Genomic DNA, 21,845 nt, shown 5'->3' with positions numbered 1-21,845 from the left:
GCTGAACTACTCTTCCAAACAGATCCTGCAATTACATGCTTGTTGGTGGTTTCCTTCCATCTTCCAAACTCCTGAAGTTTTTTGGTCTGCAGTTACCTTGCCTGCTAAAATACTCTGTGTATTTATTTTCCTCTATAGGAGATAGTTTTGAAGCGGGCCACTTACATTATAGCATTGCAAAGAAGAAAATTCATAGAAGGTGGAAATTAAAGAACATAAAGAGCACTTTTTCAGTGTCAATATTTAGAGGCTTCTTTAGAATAAAAATACTGAACTTCTGAGCAGAAATGTATTGCGAAGCCTGCTTCAGGGAAGAATATTGCTAGTTTTCAAATATAACTTTTACCCTCCTTTTTTTTTAACTGTAGACTAGTAAGGATACAAATTCTCACTGATGCCATTTCATAGTTGGCAGGGAGAAAAAGGGTCAAAAAATTTTGACTTATGTAACTGTCAAAAAATCAACTCCTTTTATCTTTTTTCCTAGATACGCTGTATCTATTCTTAATCTTAACATAACACTAAGGAGTTTAAAAACAGATGGAAAATCAGAAATAATCATCTAAAGACTGATCTCTGGGGTAATAAGTGTTCTAGCACTAATCTATTAAGCTAGAAACCTAACCTTTTTCTTTTTAATTTGCATCACATCATTTTTTAAGATATTTGGGAAACAGTGTATTTCGTGAACAAGGTATGATTTCATCTTTACCATAGGACAAAATCAACTATTATGATTCTTTTTGTGTATTAATAACATTCATTTTATGTTATCAGTAGTACCTGGGACTTCATTTAGATAATTTTTTGCTAATAATTATTTTTTGTCACAGCCTTATTTTATTTCTATTAGGCTCATGTATATATGGAGAGAACACTGGCGAGCCCTATGCTTCAGCTCTTTAAAAGTCTTCAGGCCTAAGTTGGGCAGCTGATTCAAGTGACAAGTTTGTTAGCCCTGTCTGCTTTGAAACACAGGGGCTTCAGGCAACACTGTATCATCATCTTTTTAACTGAAGTTGCAGGGCAGTTCATTCCAGTTCCCTTTACTGCTTTGCTGATTGCTTCTGCTTTAGGTATTGGAAACTTCACATTACTCTAACATGTAGTGTAGTGTTTCCCAAGATACAAGTTTTAGGCCTGCCACATATATAATATGCAGATAAGTACTCACATTTGAATCAGACTTCAGGTATTATCTCTTAAGATTTCTTAAATCCTTTTCATTGGTTGCCTGCAGTTCACAGCTGCAGTGAGATTAAAAAGATGAGATTGATCAGGATTACCATTAGCTAATAATTCTTCTTTTCTTTCGACCTTTGGGTATATCTGACCAGATGTAAATTTCAGGTGGATAGTTTTGGTTCTGACAGCTGATTATTTTCACTTGCAGATCAGACAGCTTGCAAAAAAATCAGGACCTGGAATTTGAAAGGAACAAAGAAAGGTTTGAATTCTTAAAGGTACTGAAAGAATTAATCCTATTTGCATGGAGAAAAGTGCAATGAACAAAAATTCTTCCAGTGTTCATATGCACTGAAAATTTTTTACTCCAATTCCTTCTCTTTCAGTGGGGCTCTCAGGCTTTTAAAAACATGAGAATTATTCCGCCAGGCTCTGGGATCATCCACCAAGTGAACTTGGAGTATTTGGCAAGAGTGGTGATGGATCAGGATGGCTACTACTATCCAGACAGTGTGGTTGGCACTGACTCGCACACCACCATGATAGACGGCTTGGGAGTGCTTGGCTGGGGTATGTGCAATAGAATATCATAGTCTGTTGCCTGGCTAAGCTGTGTTTCAGACTCCGGTGAGTTGACCCTGGCTGGCAGGTTAGCCCCCACCCACTTCCTCACGCACTCCTCCTGCCAGCAGGATGGGGGAAGAGAATCAGAAAGGCAAATGCAAGAAAAAATTCATGGGTCGAGACAAAGACAGTTTAATAAGTGAAGGGCAGGGGGTGAGGGGGAAGGAAATGAAAGCAAGTGATGCAAAGACAGTCAGTCGCCACCTTCCACCAGCCCGCCAAAGCCCAGCCAGTCCCTGCGCAATGGCTACTTTGGAAAAATTCCCCCCACCCCACCTCTCAGTTTTAATGCTGAGCATGATGTTATATGGCATGGAATATCTCTTTGTTCAATTTGGGTTAGCTGCCCTGGCTGTGTCCCCTCCCTGTGTCTTGCCCACCATAGCTTATTTGCTGAGGGGCATAGTGAGAAACAGAAAAAACCTTGACACTATGTAAGCACAGCTCAGCAATAGCTAAAACATTGGTGTGTTATCAACACTGGTTTGCTCACAGATCTAAAACATGGCACTATATGGGCTGTTCTAAGGAAGAGTTATCTCCATGCCAGCCAGACACAGTACACAGACTAACCCCTAATTCAAGGAACCTGATAAGGTCTCTTACAGTTATTTAAGACTTTGTAACTAAGCTCCCTGTTCTCTTAACAGCCCCAGATGATTTCTGGTGCATGTGTTGTTGTGGTTTGGTTTTTTTTTTTTTTATGTATTTTCTATTCTGCCTTTAAATCACAAGGAAGCAGGCAAGGAAAATATTAAATAAGACTTCTGGAGGTATCGTAGTCATTTGGGAAGGCAAGGGAGTTGAAGCATCACTGAACATCCATTTGTTCCTTAGTCACTTAGCTACTTTCAAAGTGTTGCCTTATCAAAAAGTACTTAAATTAGATTGAAGATGCTGAAAGTTGAATCTGAGTTAAATATGGCCAGAGACGCCATTGTGAAAAACAGCACTATGAAGTACATTCTAATACCAGTAGTCTGCAGAATATTTGTTACAGAAATAAATACGAATAATTCCTTTTTTTATTGTAGTGGCAAACTGCAGTGTTTGAATTATTGACTAAATAAGTAGTTATAAAACGAAAATATTTGCAATCATCCCATACATGGTAGCAAAAACCTCAGTTGAGCTTTTTATCTTCTTGTGATACGGTGATAGGAGCCCTGCTGAAATAGATATCGTACAAATACAGCAGACATTGTGTTTTTAAACAGCATTTGCTAGTTGTTCAGAAAGATACTTGTCAAATTCTGAGTACAATGTGATAGAAGTAGGACATTGTGGTTTTTCTACCCCACCTATACTACTGTAGCAATATTGGTCGATTAAGACTTTCTATCAAGGGTGAAAGAATTCCTGCTAGCTTGGAATACAAATGTGAACAAGCCCACTTTATTTAAATCCATGACATCTTTGGGATAAGAGATGTCTCTCTTATTCTATATTTGGTTGCACTTTACACATGGAAGCCATCATTTAGATGATGTCGCAACACCGAAAGCTGCTTGGAAGAGTGTGTCTGTAAACTTAGCCTCATTTTTCTCCAGAATTTGAAAAGTATGGCTGGGCATAGTCCATACCATATGTGCTCAAAGCGCACACTTGGATCCAGCATTTCTTGCTAGTGGCTGGTAATGCTGAACTTGCTTCATGCCTGTCTGTGGTAGACTGTCAATCATGTTGACTAACTTGGCTGTTTAAAAATGATTCAACACCTAGTGAAAGGAGTCACATGATTTGATCTGTCACAGAATTATCTTTTTAATTAACATAGGTATATAATTTTGCATAAAATAAATTGGAAATTATTTTTCAGAACCATTGTTAGATTAAGTGGGGGGAAAAAGGGTAGGAGTAGTGGTTTGACATACATAAGCAACTATTGCAGGCAATTTGTTCTAGCTCAGTATTAATTAAGCTAAACAAAAGGTAGAAGGATGTTTGAAAGTGGAAGATAAACATGAGAGGGACTTTCTACCAATAGTCGTGGTCTACATATATTTCACTCACAGCATACCATGTTCAATGCCATGTCAGTCATGGCCACTTTGTTTATGCATTGCATATTTAAGTCATTAAATAAAACTTTTACATCTGTTATTGCAGAAGCCAAGCGTCCTCAGAGTAAGTTACTTAGATTTACCTAATACCCTATCTAATGGCTGAGGAACAAGGATGAAAATATGAAACGGAAAGAAATTAAAAAGCCCAACCTTGCAGAAACTCAAGCAAGATGAGGAGTGCCTCTTAGCAGAAGGCTAAGTCCTCTGGCTGTCTGCCTTCTTTCTGCTTTCACACCTTAAATCGAGTAATCATCAGTCAACTGTACTTCATGGGTATATCTTTGAGATGTTACTATCTCTTTGAGTAGTTGGATTGTATGCTCCTGTTACATACAGGTGTCGGTGGCATTGAAGCCGAAGCAGTGATGTTGGGCCAGCCCATCAGCATGGTGCTTCCTGAGGTGGTTGGCTATAAGCTGGTAGGAAACCCTCAGCCACTGGTAACATCCACTGACATTGTGCTCACCATTACCAAGGTAATGAACATGTCTGCTGTTTTGCCATTACTGCTGGAAGCTCTGCATGTTCTGTAGGACGGAGCCGCTGTACTGCCTGCTTAGGAACCCTGTGTGTGCCTCCATGTAGTCATTTGCGACTTTTTTTAAGCTTTATCGCTCTGTGTGGGTTGGAATCAGCTGCCCAAGGACAACGGTAAATTTGCTAGGCAAATCTGTTTCCCAGAAGCCAGACAAAATAGAACAGAGAGCTTATATCTCATGGCATGTTCAAATCCTCATGTGCAGACCTGTTTTGGAACAACGGTGCCTGTAAAAAGGTCTTGTTTCTCTACCACCTCAAAAGAAACACGATGACTTTCTTTTATGAAGTCCCCACTTAAAATAAGGCAATGTAAAACCTGAAAACAGATAGTAAGTGCTGCAGTCTGATTTCTTTGATCTGCAGTGTTTGGCTCACATGTCATATGTTCAAAATATGTTTATTCACTCTGTGGATTGTGACTGAATTAGAAGTATTACTGGGTCAGCGTTGATGTTGTTGGAGGTCAGAAATCTGGTACACATGTTCATCATGGGATGCTGTCTCTAGAAAACCTCCAAATGGGGAAAGCCAATGGGTTTTTATGAGTTCATCCAGACGTTGTGTGTGTGTTCAGTCATTTACAGTTTGATTCATGTACTTGTGTAGTTGGTTCTTCCTGTTTCCCCATCTTCCTGGGTTTGCTCGCTAAAGACCCCACACTGTTCTCCTCTCCTTAGAACCTCGTGTTGAGAAAAACACAGTTGTTCTAAGATAGATTCTAGTTTAAATGAGAGGAAGAGCAAGTTTAGAAGCAATACATCCCTGTGTTGTACCTTGTTTTTGAAACTTTACATCTCTGTGTTCTCATCTTCGTGATTTAGTTTACCAAAGCTTCCTGGTTTCAATTGGCTATAGAAACCTTCAAAAAAGGTTTCTCTGCAGTCAAAAGATGGATTTCTTAACATACATGCTAGGGTTGTTTGACACCTAGCAATGACACAGGCACTGTATTTTTATAACAGCACCTTCGCCAGGTTGGAGTCGTGGGTAAATTTGTGGAGTTTTTTGGTCCTGGTGTAGCCCAGCTGTCCATTGCTGACCGAGCCACCATTGCCAATATGTGTCCAGAGTACGGAGCAACAGCTGCCTATTTCCCAGTGGATGATATTAGCATTGGGTACCTGATACAAACTGGTGAGTGTAAGAAGAGACCATGAGTTAAAAGTGTAATTGAAAGTAAGGACTCCAGGTCTGTATGGTGTAGTCAACAATGGGGTTGAATCAGATGGAGCCTCTGAGCTTGAGTGCTTTTTTCATCCATACTTGCTTATTCAGGCAACAGGATCCTTGCTTTTAGGGTCCATGTTTAGGAAGAGTCGAGTTTTAGACTGTTTTGCAGCTAACTGCCTGCTTAGCCCTGCCCGAACTTAGCTTGTCCAGATGACAGAAGCAGGAATCTAAGTTTTTGTTTTGCAAAAGCCGCTAAGTCTGCTCAATCGCTTTGTTTCTAGTGAGTCACCAATACGTGCGCTGAAGGGATCTTGTAGTGCAGCGTGCAGTCTGAACAGTGAAATAGCCTGTTACGCATTTTTTTCTTTTTCTGTCACGTAGTAGACAGTTTCATTTGCATTTTGTTTTTGCTATATCTGGCTTTCACCTTAGGCCGTGATAAAGAGAAAGTTATGTGTACAAAAAAGTATCTTGAGGCTGTGGGAATGCTAAGAGATTTCAAGAACTCCTCTCAGGATCCGGACTTCACACAGGTTAGAAACTACTCTGTCTTCTGGCTCCTTGCTTTATGACCTGTCCTATTTTAATGTGACAATTGTCTTTTTCACAGAAACTAAGAAATAGTCAAGGGACTTCTTATCCTTTGGCTTGGTCCACACAGCTCTCTTAACTTAGGGCCCAGTGGAATGAGTCAGCTGGCTCTCCAGGTGTGAAAACTTGGGCATAGGTATAGATTGGCTCTCAGTTGAGCTCTAGCTGGTGCAGGTTCTGCAGTTTGGTCCATGTAGCTCTAAGAAGTCCAGTCCAGATTCAAACACAGCTATGAAGATAGTGTGGATGTTGTCTGTGTAAGCCGTGTCCCAGTTTTACCCTCCTTCTGTTCAGTAACTTGTTTTACTGTATGAATCAGGACACTTAGAAGCCCTGTGTGGTAACCGCATACAAGCTTTTTCTATGCAAGAAAATCAAGATCTTACTCTCTGTCCAGGAAACTCAAGAATATTCTTGGTTTTCTCTGCAGTAGGAATTTATCTTGTAACTTACGTTCAGGTTTGCATGATTATTCAAAAACCTTAGTAAATATGGAAAGATGCAGCACTCTATAAAAACAAAGTTGAAACATGGATGAGGAGTAGGAAAGTATTATAATCTCTGTTTCGTAATAGACTGAACGTTTTTCCCAAGGCCAAGATGAATAGTCTGCTTTGGTTTATGCCAGTACCAGGATTTCATCACATCATTGTTTTCTGAAGAGGACCCTGCTGCTAGCATGTGAAAGGACATAATTCTCAAAACCATTTATATTGTTTAGATGCTTTAGTCACACATTGGGTTTTCAGTAACTGGAGTGCTTTTGAGAGCCATACCTGGGAGCTGGCAGGGTCTAAAATTAGAACTCGTCCTTTTCTTCTGATCTTTTCCTTCTCATATGTCTTTGATAATTTCTGCAAACAACCTTAAAGATGTGCAGACTTAGCCTTGGTTGAACAGCAGAGGTAAGCATACCTGTGGCTTAACTGGCTTCAACTTGTCATGCAGTACTGAGCCTCTTTCTGTTCCTCTTACTGAATAGGTTGTTGAGTTGGATCTCCATACTGTTGTTCCTTGCTGCAGTGGACCAAAAAGACCTCAAGACAAAGTTGCTGTGTCAGATATGAAAAAGGACTTTGAGACTTGTCTGGGAGCCAAGGTAAGGACTAGGAACGTTTGGTTATACAAACTTATGCATGATTCTAAAAGTTGTCTAGTGTTCAGGAACTACATTCTGGAGTTAACTTGTGTGTTGTTTGTTTGCCTATTGAAAAGTGAATGAGGATGTTAGAATGCAGTTTAGATGAGGACATCAAGAGTGGGTAGTTTAAAATTGGGGTGGTGCTTCTCTCACATGAAGGTGTTCATGTCCTATTGAAGTAGTTCTTTCTGATTTTAGATCAGTCTTAGGCCTACCATGGTTTTGACAGGCACAAGGGATTTCTGAACTAGCCACGATGGGTGTTGTTAGAGTGAACCAAGTAGCTACTGCACTGAGCTCTGTGCTAACTACCCAGCTTTTCAGCTTTCCAAGGAGGTTGTGCCCTGAGCTCTGCAATCTAGTTTTGCATTCAGTACTGATTGTATTCAGCAGATCAGAACTGCATGCGTCTCCATGATATTTTGACGTTGGTGCTAAAGACAGGAAAAAAGTCTTCTCTCTACATCATCCTGTCAAAAATGATCATTGAAAGAAGAGCAAGATTTTAATTTGAATTAATATACCCAGACACTTAAGTTTGCAAATCAGTTTGAATCCTTACCTGATATGGTAACCGTTCTTGTTAAAGGCAGTACAGAACTCTAGTGATGCAAATCAAGAGACTTAAAATACAGCAATTCCCAGTAATTCTTGTTTTATTACATGTTCCAAACTCCATTAAATGACCTTATATTTTCAGATCTCTAAGCATAATTTTTCATGGTGTGAACTGTGCCTTCTTGCTCTTTGGGTTTTTTTCAGCTGTCAGACTTTTGCCTCTCAAGTCAGCTCTTAATATAAGTTTGAATTGTTTGATGTTCATAGCTTAAAAATCTTACGTGTTACGGCTAAAATCTCAGGACTAGATTGTGTAACAACCATATGTAGTCAGGAATCTGGAACATATGGGAGCAAGAAGCATCTGGGCAATCTGAAGAAGGATATATTCGTGCAGGAAGAAAACACAAATAGACTTTGCTGCAAAGGCTGCCTCTTTTTATCAGTAAGCAGAGTAGGATAGACCCCAGAAAAATAATTTTTGTCCACCACTTTGACCAGAGATGCCAGCCTTCACCACCAGACATAAAAGTGCAAGCCTGGAAATGACTGACAGATGCTTCTCATTCGTGAAGTTCCCAGCCCATACTAATACTAATTTCAGTCAAAATATTTATATTAACCACATCCTTCTGATTCTTTCTTTTTCCTCTTACAGCAAGGATTCAAGGGATTCCAAATTACCCCAGACCAACACAACAGCATAGTCAAATTTAATTTTGAGGGCTGTGACTTTGAGCTTTCTCATGGTTCAGTAGTGATTGCTGCCATTACAAGCTGTACAAACACCAGTAACCCTTCAGTTATGCTGGGAGCAGGTAAGTTTATTTGCTTAATATGCAGTAGTTTCTCTATGGCTCTGGCTGTGTGTCCTAAAGACAAATACAACACTGATGTAATTCTACATGCACAGTGCTGGTTTTGTCATTTGGAGTGCTAAAACTGAGCTTAGTCCCTAGGGATAGCAGAAGGAATTCTGGAAATGGTAGCTAGAAATGTGGGTTGAAGAAAATGTATTTTTCCTGCATTGTCTTCTCTACAGGGCAAGCTGGAAGTGAATTAACCAGCACCTCTGACACTTGTTCAAATGCACAGAAGCTGTTATATAGAGCTGAGAAGAGGCTATCGAAAGTCAGAGCCACAAGAAGAGGGACAGTGGAGAACGGTCTATGGGTTTAAGTCTGAAGGTGCTCTGATCTGACAGCAAGAGTACAAAACGTACTTAGCTAGAGGTGTATCAAGTTGTTACAGCAAGAGTCTGAGGGCATGTGGGGGGTAAATAGAGGAGGAAAATTGTCTTCTTGGGGATTGCCATCTTTCAGAGCCTTGTCATTTACATCTTAACTGCATCCAAGAAGTGGTCGGAGGTGGGATTTTTATCCCCCTACTTTCTTGCTTATCACCATTCAAATACTACAGAACAGTTAGTCTGAGTTGGTTGTGTTAAATTTCAGGTCACGAGGTTGTTCATTTTTAACCTGGCTAGCCTGGCCAGAAAATTTCTCATTCCAAATGTGTGCTTCTGGCAACAAAATATGAATGCTCAAAGCATTCAGTCTATACTAGCCCAGTTCAGCCCTCTTTCCCAGGTGCTTGGCTACATGGTGACATATTTCTTTCTCTCCTCCACAAACATATACATAGAAGTTACCTGTCACTGTAAGATCACCACTGCATTAGGGCTTCCTAGTCTGTCAGACTGTTTGTAGGATGCAGGCTTATTTTCTACAAAGGTTGGAAGGGACGTGCAATAGGCAATGCAAAGGCCCTTGACCAGAGAGGGTTACTGGCTGAAGTCACGTAATTTGTCTCCTTTGTTCCTGTGTGGTACTGGGAAGATCTTGGCTTGTGGACAGCCTCTCACAACAATCACTTTGTGCTTAGTTTGTCGATGTGATATTTGTCACCTGTTCTTGGGCTAGCATCTTCCCTTGGGTACTCTTCAGTACCAGCAGCTCCCCACCCTTCCCAAGCACAAAAGGTCTTTTAATTCCTAGCAACAGGGACGAAGTCCATCATAAACCAGGATGAGGGGTGAAAAGGAAGTGGAGGAGAGACCTGCTCTATTTCTTACCCCTTTGAGAGGAACAGAATAGAACAAAGTCTCCCAATTCACGTGCCCTTGACAGGACAGCCAAATCAGCATACTTCTTTCCTCAGGTCCATCCTGATCATGATCACAGAAACAGAGCTGTATTTCTTTCTTCCAAGGATCAAGAAGTAGGTTTCCTCCAGGCAGACCATCTTTGCTCTGTCCTATTCCCTTAGTTCTAGGTGGGTGTTTCCCTCCGTTATGCCACCTGCTTAGGATATAATTTCCTCAAGTGTTTGGCTCCCAGGAGAATGGCATGCATTTTTAACTCTCTCTGTGGCAGTGGGGATGCTGATCTTTCAGCCTGCTTGGTTTAATAGCTCTGTGGGTTAAAGTGTAGAATGTTCTGCAGATACAAGTAAAGTTGTTATTTTGAATGCGTTCACTACTACTTAATGCACAGCAGCCTGAAGAACGTAGTCCTAAAGATCTCAATGTATGCACTCAGGTCTAGTGGGTACTCTTACCTTTGCCGCCTTTCCGTACAGCGGCACTTTGACCTCAACAAGGAGGGAAAAAGTAATTCTGTCAGTCTCCAGTAACTGTTTGTACACTACAGTTATTGAGAACCTCTGAGATACCCACAAGAAGCATGATAATTTGCCTTTCAGAGCAGGGTTTGAAATGAAAGTAAATAAAACATACAGTGCTTCCACGCTAAGTAACCAAGCTAAAAGAAATCTGAAATATGAATAGTAGTTTCAAACTAGCATTGTGTATCCTGCGTACCAAATGATGTGCAGGGACTGTGTGTCTGTGGGGATAGTGAGTGTATGCTGTTGCAGCCCTGACAGCCTGAACTGACTTTAAAATGGTGTTGGATTGAGGTTGCTCAAAGCAACTTAAGTTCTGGCATTTCCTTGCCAGTTTTTAGAGTTTGACTTCTTTTCAGAACTGGTATTCGCAGCAAAACAGAAGTCAACACTTTCAAACCAGCTGTCAGGCTCTTGAGTCCTAGAGGGATGATTTGTTCATGGTCACCTTTTCAAAAGTACCCAAGAGCTTCAGTTTCCACAGCTTCCTCTGTGGAAGCTAAGGAATCTCAGCAATTTCGGGAATAGGACTGCTTTTTTAAATTCATATATCTACCTTTAGGCCTCCAAATCTATCAGTTTAGGCTTTCACACACAACACTTAGAAGTAGAGGTCTCCAGGTCATGTCTAACAGAGCTGTTGAACAGCTGGCAAAACCAAACCCGTTTGATGACGTCTTTCTGTTGGAGATCAAGTTGGATCAAAGCAGAGCTTTCTTATCTAAGTGGATGTGTGAGAGAGAGAGGGAATGAGGCATGGGAATGTGAAGTTTTGCATAGTTTGCATAGCTTTTTCTTCTTTTATGTCCATTCTGGGAAATGGCTGGAGGGAGGTTTTTTCCTGAACATTCATCTATGTATGGACAGTTCATTTAAAAGGAAGAATAAATAGGGTAAATATGTTTCTGGTAACACATACGCTCCACTAAAACGTCTTTATCCATGTTACAAATCCAGGAGTGGTAAAACAGCACTCCTGCAACATCCTGTAGATGGTGAGATAGCTTGTTTGTGAAAAAGGCCAGAGTTGGTGCTCTCATAGCCATCTGCTTCTGAGGGCAGCAAGTCATATGTTCACAGTTATTTCAGCACTCATTCACTAGTCCATCATAAGTGGGAAGTTAACAATTCTTCTGCATTTTTTGTGTGACACTTGTCTTGCGAATAGTGTTTGTTTAACCATCTGAGTTTTGAATGTCTACATCCTGCCCCAGTGTGAATGCATCTTGTTGAATGGAACTTCCAGCAACTTTCCAGTGCAGCAGAAATTGCAGGCTGGACCTACAGTTCAACAGAGCACTTGAGCTTTAGCTGGTTATTCTGGGATTAGTGCTTTTGGTTCACTGTATCATTTCATTGCTGGAAATGGACCCTCTTCTGTTTTCCAGTTATTTAATGGTACTTCTGTTAACCTGTTGATCCTCCAAACTGTCCCACTTACAGGAAAAACTGCAACTATCACTTGCATTTTTCAGGATTGCTTGCTAAGAAAGCTGTTGAAGCTGGTTTGACAGTGAAGCCATACATTAAAACTAGCCTGTCCCCAGGAAGCGGGGTTGTCACTTACTACCTGAGGGAGAGTGGAGTTATGAGTTATCTTTCCCAACTAGGGTAAGAGTGCTTTTCTTACTGCTGTCCTACGGCTGCTTAACTAAAAGCATTGACAACAAGCGGTGCAATAGAATAACTATTTCTCTGTACAGCTTAAGATATGGAAGGTACCCTACAGCATGATCCTGCATGAGTTAATGCATTGCTATTGTGCTGGCTCACTTCGTGCCAACGAGGGAGGAGTCCCATTGCCTGCCGTAGCTTCTTGAACACTTGTGTTCTGAAGTAGGAAAATAGGTTATTTTTCAAGAGTAATGGTTTTAAAATAGCATAAATGACACTATGTTGTTGTTCATCTTGCTAGATAACACATTTCCCAGATCTTCGTTCTGTGTGCATGGACAGTCACTGCAATGATAAAAATTGAGCATTCTCAAAAATGCTGTTTTCAGCAGCAGTTCATTTGCTAAACCAGTACATCTTTTGAAAGTAACGTTAGCCAACCACTAAGGGATTAAACGTTTTGCTCCAAAATAGCTTTTTGTTCACTGATGGTTTTTGTGCTCTATGTAGGTTTGATGTGGTGGGTTATGGCTGTATGACATGTATCGGCAATAGTGGACCCCTACCAGAGTCTGTGGTTGAGGCCATTACACAGGTATGCAGCTTTTCCTGTGCAGCTTATTTAGGAAAGCTGTTGTCTGTTGTGTGCTGTTCCGAGCTGTGATATACTGTGCCGTGACCCTTCCAGCTGTGTGCGAAGTAAATTCAGTCTATATTCTCTTTTCTGCAGAAGTGCTATAGGATTGTTTGGAAGGAGACAGTTCTGTGAGTGTCCAGTCATTGATGTTGTGCCATGGTGCAATTCTGCAGACCTGCTGGGGGTGTGGAGTCTGCAAGCACCTCAGCTACCTTTGTCTCAAACTCTCTTGCAGGGAGACCTCGTAGCAGTCGGTGTGTTGTCTGGCAATAGGAATTTCGAAGGGCGTGTCCATCCCAACACCCGTGCTAACTACCTAGCCTCCCCACCACTGGTAATAGCCTACGCAATTGCAGGGACTGTCCGGATCGACTTTGAGAAAGAGCCTTTGGGTAAGACAGTGGCAGGATGCTTCTTTTCACAGCTTATAAACTAAAATGGTTGGAATTAAGCCCTTCATAAACATTTGTGCTAGGGAGATGCTTCAAATGACTGAGTACCTCTGGTATACAAAGCATGCAATTGTTAAGAAACAGAGCAACAAGGAGACTGTATGATGGAGAAAGGGGAAAGCCAAGCTTCACCAGTATTCTAATTCCACAGGGACATCTTTTTGGTTATGTCTGGGTGGCAGTCTTTCATGAGCAACCTGACCTAGTAGACTTTCTTTGAGCAGGTAGTTCAGCTAGACAACCCGCAAAGATCCTTTCCAACCTAAATTATTCTATAAATTATTCTGGAAGGCCATTGGAAATCACAAAAGAAGGCATATGTACAGACATCATCAAGTCTAGGAGGCCCTCTTCTGTCAGACCCTTGTAGGTGAAATAAAATGTGTCTCATGAGCGTTGACAAGGTTCGAAGGAACACATAGCTAAAGGACACCACGATAAACTTTTTCTTTCTTTCTCAATGGAAGATTTATGCAACAAACATAAGAATACCATTTTCTACAGGAATAAATGCTTCGGGGAAGAAGATTTTCCTGAAAGATATCTGGCCAACAAGAAATGAGATTCAGGCTGTTGAGCGTCAGTTTGTTATTCCTGGGATGTTCAAGGAGGTCTACCAAAAAATAGAGGTGAATTAATCCCCTGGGCAGTAGTTTGATGCTATTCTGAAGCTGTTAAATAAGCTGGTCTTGATAATGAAACAAACCTTTTCCTTCTATTGCTGTTGCTCCTGTTCTGACAAGTATTCAAATGAGATTTTTTTTTTTTTTTAAATGGCTTCTGGTTAATTAACTGGTTCTTACAGTCAGTCGTGTCCTGAAAATTGCTCCATAATGACTCTTTTAATGTAACATATAGATGATGTGTTTTAAACAGTCATCCCAGGCTGATATTAGAAAGTAGGATATTCCAGCTTCACAGATGTTTGGTTTTTTTCAGCTGACATAAAATTAATTTGCATTACTTAATAGCATTCACATCAGAAAAAAAACTTGTTCTTGGTAACGTCTTCCTGCAAGCCTTTCTCAGGTATTGAAACAAAATATTTTTAAGGTTTACATGCTAGGAAAGCTTCTTAAGATTACTGATAAATACACTTGAGAATTATAAAGTGTTATCTGTCTACATAATACAGGTTATTGTCAGAAAACTGGATGAGCAGCTCTTCTTTTGTAATGAAGTGAGGGTTTTCCTACCTCTTTTAATAGATAGAATCGTTGAAAAAAAAACCCCAAACATAATGTATATTGTCATAAGAATTTCCCAAAGTGCTTTAAGAAATACACAAGGCTTTAGCTGAAGTTAAATTTGTAATTTTACCTGGATTCTGAAGTAATTCCACTGCTTCTGAAAACTTACAAATCAATGGGATGTTTTTGTGTGTTTTTCAGACAGTAAATGAATCTTGGAATGCCTTAAATGCTCCTTCAGATAAACTATATACTTGGAATCCCAAGTCAACTTACATCAAGTCTCCACCTTTCTTTGATGGTTTGGTATGTGCATGCTTTCCCCTTGAATCAAGCCAAAGTGTGTAGAGATCTTGACTAACGTTAAAGGTGAAGCAAAGCCACTTCAAGGGGCCTGTGAGCATCCATCATAGCCTATTGAGGACTTGGTTCTCAAATGTTAGAATTACACTATTGTATTCATTTTAATACAAAGGCATGAGTCAATCTGAAAATTGTAAGGATTCCCTGTCACTTCGGGGCTTTTGAAAAAGTCTCCTTTTCCTTTTAAGCTGGAATACTTTTAAATAGTCACAAAGCAAGTGAGGGAAAAGGACAGGAAACTAAACCCACCTAGGCAAAATTCTGCCTGCCTGCATTTTGCACCAAATAGTTCAGTGTTCAGATTGCTATTTCAGTACCATTTAAAAGAAAATGCAGATTTCAATGCATGCAGATGTCTAGGAATCCTGGATTTTCATCTGCGTTCATTCATGTACCACAGGAAGCCTTAGCTAATTTTTTTGCCTTATCTATTTTCTTCATGCATGAACTTGCTGACAAACAGCCAGGACATCATATTTTCTTCAAGAATATAAACATTTTTAATAGGGTTGGGTTTTTTTCTTTCGTCTAACTTGTATAAAAAGGGAGACTTTATTTTGCAATTTGCACTTTTGAGAAAGGTAAAGGAATTCTGTGTCATATTTTAATTATTTTGTTTGTATTGATGACCATTTAGACTTTGGCTCTTCAGACCCCGAAAACAATAGAAGACGCCTATGTTCTGTTGAGTTTTGGGGATTCTGTGACAACTGACCACATATCTCCAGCTGGGAATATAGCAAGAAATAGCCCTGCAGCCCGTTATTTGACCAGCAGAGGGTAAGCACTACTTCTTGTTCTTGTTACAAATTGAGAAGAGGAAACTAGCCACAACTACTATACCATCTTACAGGCACACATATCTGCTGTCCACATATGCTTGTATAGCTTAACAGATGCCTGGAGAATGTATAAAAGAAGAAAGAAAAGCATTTCTTTCTCTGCTGTTTCAGCAGCTCTCCCCAAGTGTAAGAACTTGCATAGAGTGTGCACGTCTATTACACTGGAGAGCTGAAGACCTCTCTTTGTGTGGAGAGGGGGAAAAAAGATAACTTTCAGGCTAGTTTTTGCAGTAAGTCTATTCATAAATAAGGGAATCAGGATTTGTCTCCCTATGGAAGCAAAATTATCACGGTCCTTAATGCCAGAAATTCTCATTTCTAGCATGTGCAACTATTTCACAGATCTAGGCTATCAGGAGCTACAGAACATCCAGGAGTTTAGGTTTCAGCGCAGCTACAAAAACTGGCAAAGCTATTGTGGTTGGAGTCCGAATTGCTGTAAAATGTTGTCTCTTTCTACGGCCAGCCTACCAGTTTAGTACTCTGGGTTCAACTTAAGGCAAGACTAGGACTTGCTGAGTTGCCCTATTTAGTCTTCACAGATAATAGGATACTTTTGTTCCCTAGTTTAGCACTTCTTACAACTTCAATGGTGTTTTGAGGAACAGCACTGACATTATAAAAAAAAAATTTCACTAGACTAATAATTCTGCAGAGGAAATGGATTAAAACAGTGTGATCTATTGAAAACTAACTGCTCTGGACTCTCTGGCCCTCTGCTATCAGTCACTTTGAAATCTAAATAGTCCTATGCACATTACAAAACAGATGTTTTATGTCATAGCTGCTGTTTGGATGCAGCCCAATGCAAACAGTCCAATTTTCTGCCACATCGCAGCACATTTTTTGTTTACTGCTTAGGCTGGAGTGTCCCCTCATTCCTGTATCTCTGGAAATGAACTTTTTCTTCTGTAGTTCTAACTTGCAGCAGGGGCTCTCTCTGCCTTTTAGCTGTTTAGCACAGTGGTGTCTCTACCTTTGTTCTAGATGTGATGGTAAATAATGAGGAGGATTTTCAGTAGCCAGCTATTAAGAATTGTGTTGTCTTGTGTCATGTTGACCTAACATGAACTATATCCTTGCATCACTATCAGATACTATTTTCTAGGGCAAGGAATGAGAATACTACGGAAGCTGCTTTCTGTGACCAAGCTGTAGGCAGACTTCTGGGGTTTTTTTAATTATTTTTTTTCTTTCAAAAAATCTAAAAGTAGAAGTATCGGCTAACTGGATGCTACTGCCATGATGGGAACTATGTGTGTACCTGCCTCAGAAACACCAGTTCATTATGTTCTTTTTTTAAAGCACAGAGTGCTTTAGTCTAAAAACAACACAGTCTCCGTTTTTTCTTTTTGTTTTCCTTTAATAGCTTGACTCCTCGAGAGTTCAATTCTTATGGCTCCCGCAGAGGGAACGATGCTGTCATGGCCAGAGGAACATTTGCAAACATCCGCTTGGTGAACAAATTTGTTGATAAACAAGGACCTCAGACTGTCCATTTCCCTTCTGGGGAAACTGTAAGTACACATGCTGCTCTAAACTTAGGCTCACTGACAGTAAAGTAGATTAGTACTGGCTTTCCTTCTTACAGCTTAGGTCATTTACTGAAGTGCCTTTTAAGTAAAGCTAATGAGAGGACAGGAGCTGTATTGACCTAGGGAAGCAGGTCACACATACCTACATAATGTGGTTCTATACAGTGGAGAGTATACCAGTGGAGAGTATAACTACTGTAGAAGTGGTAGTGGAAGATGCAGGTTTATGTTGGGAATGAGATCAGGCTAGAAGCCACAAAGCACTGTATGGTTAATATCCTTAAAGTGCTGCTTGGCGAAAAGTGTGGGCTTCAGCTATTTATGTGGGGACACTTTTTTCCTTGTTTCCCTGGAACTGTGCTTCCACCCCCAAAAAGCGTATAAAGTGTTTGGCATTTTCATTCCAGCTGGACGTGTTTGATGCTGCAGAAAGATACAAGCAGGCTGGCCATCCTCTGATTGTGCTGGCTGGGAAGGAATATGGCGCAGGAAGTTCCAGAGACTGGGCAGCTAAAGGACCATTCCTCTTGGTGAGTAACTACAGTAAACTAGGAGGAGGACAGTACTTAAAAGTGCATTCATTTGTCAGGAAGACTAGCTTATGACCAACATCTTAGGTAGCTCATTCTCACTTTTGGTCGCAAGAGCTATTTTGAAATCTCAGCTGCCTCCAAGAGCCGCAGTAGAGTTGCAAAAGCTATTTAAATATTAATAAATCCTGTTCGGACTGGAAGCCTGGACTGATCTTCAGCTAGAAATCCACAAGGCTACACCACAAAGGCCACTTTCTTTAGTTCTGCTTCCCATAACCCAGTAAACCTTGGGTCTGCTTCTAGCTGCCTCCTTCAGCTCGCTTAGTAGGGAAGATAGAAACTGTAAGAGAAAAGTAGTATCAGTGAAAATGAAATTTAGCATGGCTTCATCATGCCAATTGTAGGGATGCTTAGCAGTATTGTTATAGGAGCCTAAGAGAAATCCATGTACAGTGAAATACCAGTTTTGTTCTTTGTCTGTCCTGTCCTACACCATTTACTAGCCTGAACTCTGATTCAAGCTTTCTTGATGTGGAATTTGTGAAGGCAATAGTGTGTGTATTATTAAACGAAGTTTTAGGAGAGTTTGTGTTTAATATTACGTTCGTCTAAGTTTTTGGGTTTGGTTTTTTTTTCCCGATGGTGATTTTTTTTGTCTTAACTGTATTAACATGTAAAGATTTAGAAATAAATTAAACTGCATCCTGGAGCTTGTAGTGTAGGAGGGCAAAACTGAATTAGCAATAATTACGGAAATGACTAGTGGTGCTCTACATAAGACATGTTAAAGAAGTATGCAGGATTCCTGAGAAAGCGTATGTAGTTTTTTGACAGTCAGACTTCTTTTCAAGATATTTGAAAGTTAACATATAATCAAGTCATCCTGGACAGTCTGCTGTCAAACAGACCTGCTGACTCTACCAGTAGCTGGTAAATGAAATGGAAGGAACCACAAATGTACCAATTTTCTTCCTATGAGCACAGAAGGACTATCCTGAACCATGAAGACAACTATACCTGTTGTGTATTTCCCAGGGTATCAAGGCTGTGCTTGCTGAAAGCTATGAGAGAATTCATCGAAGCAACCTAGTAGGGATGGGAGTGATTCCTCTGCAGTATTTACCTGGAGAGGATGCAGGGACTTTGGGACTCACTGGACGGGAGCGTTACACGATTATCATTCCTGAGAAACTAAAACCGCAGATGAATATCCAGATTAAGGTATGAGACACCTAAGAGCTGAATTTTCTGAATCACTGTAATTTCACTCAAAATTAACTGTCTCTTCAAACAATGTGCTTTCATATGGCAGTAAGCTTCTCTCACTTGAGGAAGGGAGAAGAAGTGAGATGGTGAAGGGGATGAAAACAGTCATTGTAATAGGGATTTGCTATGATGGGATATAAAAGTCCTATATTTTGGACCAGTCTTTCAAAGTCCACTATAAATTTTTCTGTCTCAGTTAAATGTTTGAAGCACAATAGAAAGTGAACTGTAAGTAGAAAATTAAATAAATTAAACTAATTTATTTAAATGAATTTAAAAGTAAAATAATTCATTGACAATTCAACTGCAGAATATTGTACACTGCAGCATTCGAAGTGAAGTCTAAGCATACCCAGCATAAAATCTAGTTAAACTTCACACCCTGTATTTGAAAGACTTTTTTTTGTCTAGCTTTGCCTCCAAATCTCTGCCCTTTTTTGAAAAATATTAGCATCTACGATGACAATTTGGTTTATTCTTGATTGGAACATCTGTAAAACTGACTTAACCTAATAGCATCAAAGTCTGCTTTTGTACTGCTGTTAGCAAAACAATGTACTTATTGCATGTTCATTTAATGCAGGTGGTCTCCCTGGATTAGTTTCTAACAACAGTTGTTTATATGTACCTCGTTAACTGCCCTGAAATGGAGAAAGTATAGATCCCAAATTGTTGGTCAGCTTATCAGTCACAGATGTGCATTCATCTGGTAGTACCTGACTAGAGGAGTCTTCAGTAAAACACAATGGTTTTATTCACTTCATGCACTTGTCTTTGTGCTTTTCTGATTCCCAAACACTAGGCCTCAAAGAAAGCTAATAAAATTAGTATTGCTGTTGTACCTAAGCCAGAAGAATGACTACATAGAAGAACATCAAGAATTAGTATAACCACTTAAAAGGATGGTCAGCTTTCATGCCGCTAGGCTTATATTGACAATAAATCTAAATGAGGCATCAAATGCAATGCAAGGAGACTCCATACCGTGTTTATTATGGTTTGTTTTAAACCACTTTCCTCTTAAGCAGCTGGCTGTAGTCTAATATGGAAAGAAATATTGATGTCCAGTGCCTGTTCACTTTAGCTTTCTATCACAAGTTCTTAAGATGGCAAAACTACCATAATAGTCCTTATTTTACTATGATGTCATGTAACGTCTGGAAGGTTCTGCTGCTTGAATGACTTTTTTTGACCCCAACAGCTGGATACTGGGAAAACCTTTCAGGCCATCATGAGATTTGACACTGATGTGGAGCTTACTTACTTCCACAATGGCGGCATTCTGAACTACATGATCCGTAAAATGGCATCCTAATCAAAAACACTAAGCAAAAACGTCCAGGTACAAGCCTGCTTCTGGTGAGCACAATAAAACTATGGTAATCATAAATTTGAAAGCGTGAACCATAAAGTGAACATTTTTTTCGTGGATTGTATTAGAAGGCTTGTTTACAATGTCAAATTATTCTGTGTATCAGGAAGCTGGACATGCCTGCCCAAGTAAACACCATTTATTATTTGTTTTGTACGGTGGTTGGCTTAACTTACCTTAGAATGCAGTGCAAAAGTCATTAAAATACTGCTGGAACCTGTGGAACTGTTGAAGATCATGTGCTGATTTCATATATTTGGTCCATTTAGTTTGACTCTGAAGTTAAATTCTATGCTTATATCAGTGGTCCAAAAGTTAACTGACAATATAAAAAATAATTTTTATTCCTTCATGATTACCTGATACTGGCTTGCTTTCTTATTCAGTTGACCAGAATCTGAATCTAATACTGAAATTAATTATTTAGCTGTTTATTATTAATTTTAAAAAATGTGAACTTTGTTGTTTAAAATCTAAGCCTTTGTGGAAAGGTGGACTTATTGGGGATAATATTTCTAATGGATAAAATTAAATTTATTTTCAAGAAGCTTGGTGTTTTTTGTCATGTTATCCTCAGTACCGATATGCAGAACAAAGCTTTGACTTTAAACTCTTCTCATTGTCCCTGTAGGAGCAGAGTCATACAAGTCTTCACTTCTCATATTTTAATTCTTGTTTCTTTGAATAATCTGCATGAGACAAGATGAATACAAATACTGTCAGATACTGGCAGTCTTCTGTAACTCCACAGAATACTGCTGTGATGTACTTCCCTCTGTTTTGCGTCCTCAAGAAGACAATCTACCACAATTTCAAGATCCTTGTCAGCAATTTTTATGGCAGTTAGCAAACAGTGATTACACTAATGTATTCATTGAAGTCAGTGACTGCCCAATCCACAATACCACATGAATCTATTTACAGTGATAACAAATATCCTCTTACTCAGAGATAAACAAGGTTATAGTACTAATTCTTACTCTTAATCATATTTAGAGCAACTGCCACAACAATTAATATGGCGGAGAAATTATTTCAAAGTAATCTAATATATTTTTAGTGCAGTGAGTTCCAGCTGTATCTCAAAAAAACACAATGAAAATAGTTCTGAAAGAAGTCAGGAGACTTAAGGAGGGGATAGAGATTGCACTGTACCTGCAACAGGCTATTCTTGCTTGATTACAACAAACAGAGATGTTGCAGAGTCTAGAGCATTTCTCATATGAGGACAAGCTGAGAGAGCCGTGAATGTTTAGCCTGGTGACGAGAAGGCTCAGGGACATCTCCACTGTTTGTGTACAAATACCTGAATGGAGGGCACAAAGAAGATGCAGCCAGGCTCTTTTCAGTGGTGCCTAATGACAGGACAAGAAGCAATGGGCACAAACTGAAACACAGGAGGTTCCCTCTGAACATGAGGAAACACTTCTTTACTGTGAGGGTGACCAAGGACTGACTAGAAGAGATTGCCCAGAAAGGTTGTGGTGTCTCCATCCTTGGAGATGTTCAGGTGCTGTCTGGACATGGTCCCAGGCAAAACT

General features: G+C 39.8%; 1 protein-coding gene across 1 annotated transcript in view; it reads left to right on the top strand.

The window, feature by feature from the left end:
- ACO1 (aconitase 1, soluble) overlaps positions 1–20,348 on the top strand; it is a 26,150-nt gene extending 5,802 nt beyond the window's left edge. The window contains exons 4-20 of the mRNA XM_009575224.1: positions 1,394–1,463; positions 1,572–1,755; positions 4,212–4,351; positions 5,378–5,549; positions 6,018–6,118; positions 7,159–7,275; positions 8,534–8,693; positions 11,976–12,111; positions 12,625–12,709; positions 12,987–13,143; positions 13,708–13,832; positions 14,595–14,699; positions 15,394–15,536; positions 16,968–17,115; positions 17,541–17,663; positions 18,702–18,887; positions 20,134–20,348. Of these exons, the coding sequence (XP_009573519.1) occupies positions 1,394–1,463; positions 1,572–1,755; positions 4,212–4,351; positions 5,378–5,549; positions 6,018–6,118; positions 7,159–7,275; positions 8,534–8,693; positions 11,976–12,111; positions 12,625–12,709; positions 12,987–13,143; positions 13,708–13,832; positions 14,595–14,699; positions 15,394–15,536; positions 16,968–17,115; positions 17,541–17,663; positions 18,702–18,887; positions 20,134–20,247 (2,266 nt within the window). The 3' untranslated portion in view covers positions 20,248–20,348. The remainder of the gene's footprint in view (positions 1–1,393; positions 1,464–1,571; positions 1,756–4,211; positions 4,352–5,377; positions 5,550–6,017; positions 6,119–7,158; positions 7,276–8,533; positions 8,694–11,975; positions 12,112–12,624; positions 12,710–12,986; positions 13,144–13,707; positions 13,833–14,594; positions 14,700–15,393; positions 15,537–16,967; positions 17,116–17,540; positions 17,664–18,701; positions 18,888–20,133) is intronic.
- The last annotated feature ends 1,497 nt before the right edge of the window (positions 20,349–21,845 follow it).

The sequence above is a fragment of the Fulmarus glacialis genome, unplaced genomic scaffold (assembly GCF_000690835.1).
Source record: "Fulmarus glacialis isolate BGI_N327 unplaced genomic scaffold, ASM69083v1 scaffold24320, whole genome shotgun sequence".
NCBI lineage: Eukaryota > Metazoa > Chordata > Aves > Procellariiformes > Procellariidae > Fulmarus > Fulmarus glacialis.
Note: the sequence above shows the minus strand (reverse complement) of the source record. Positions and strands in the feature narration are given on the sequence as shown.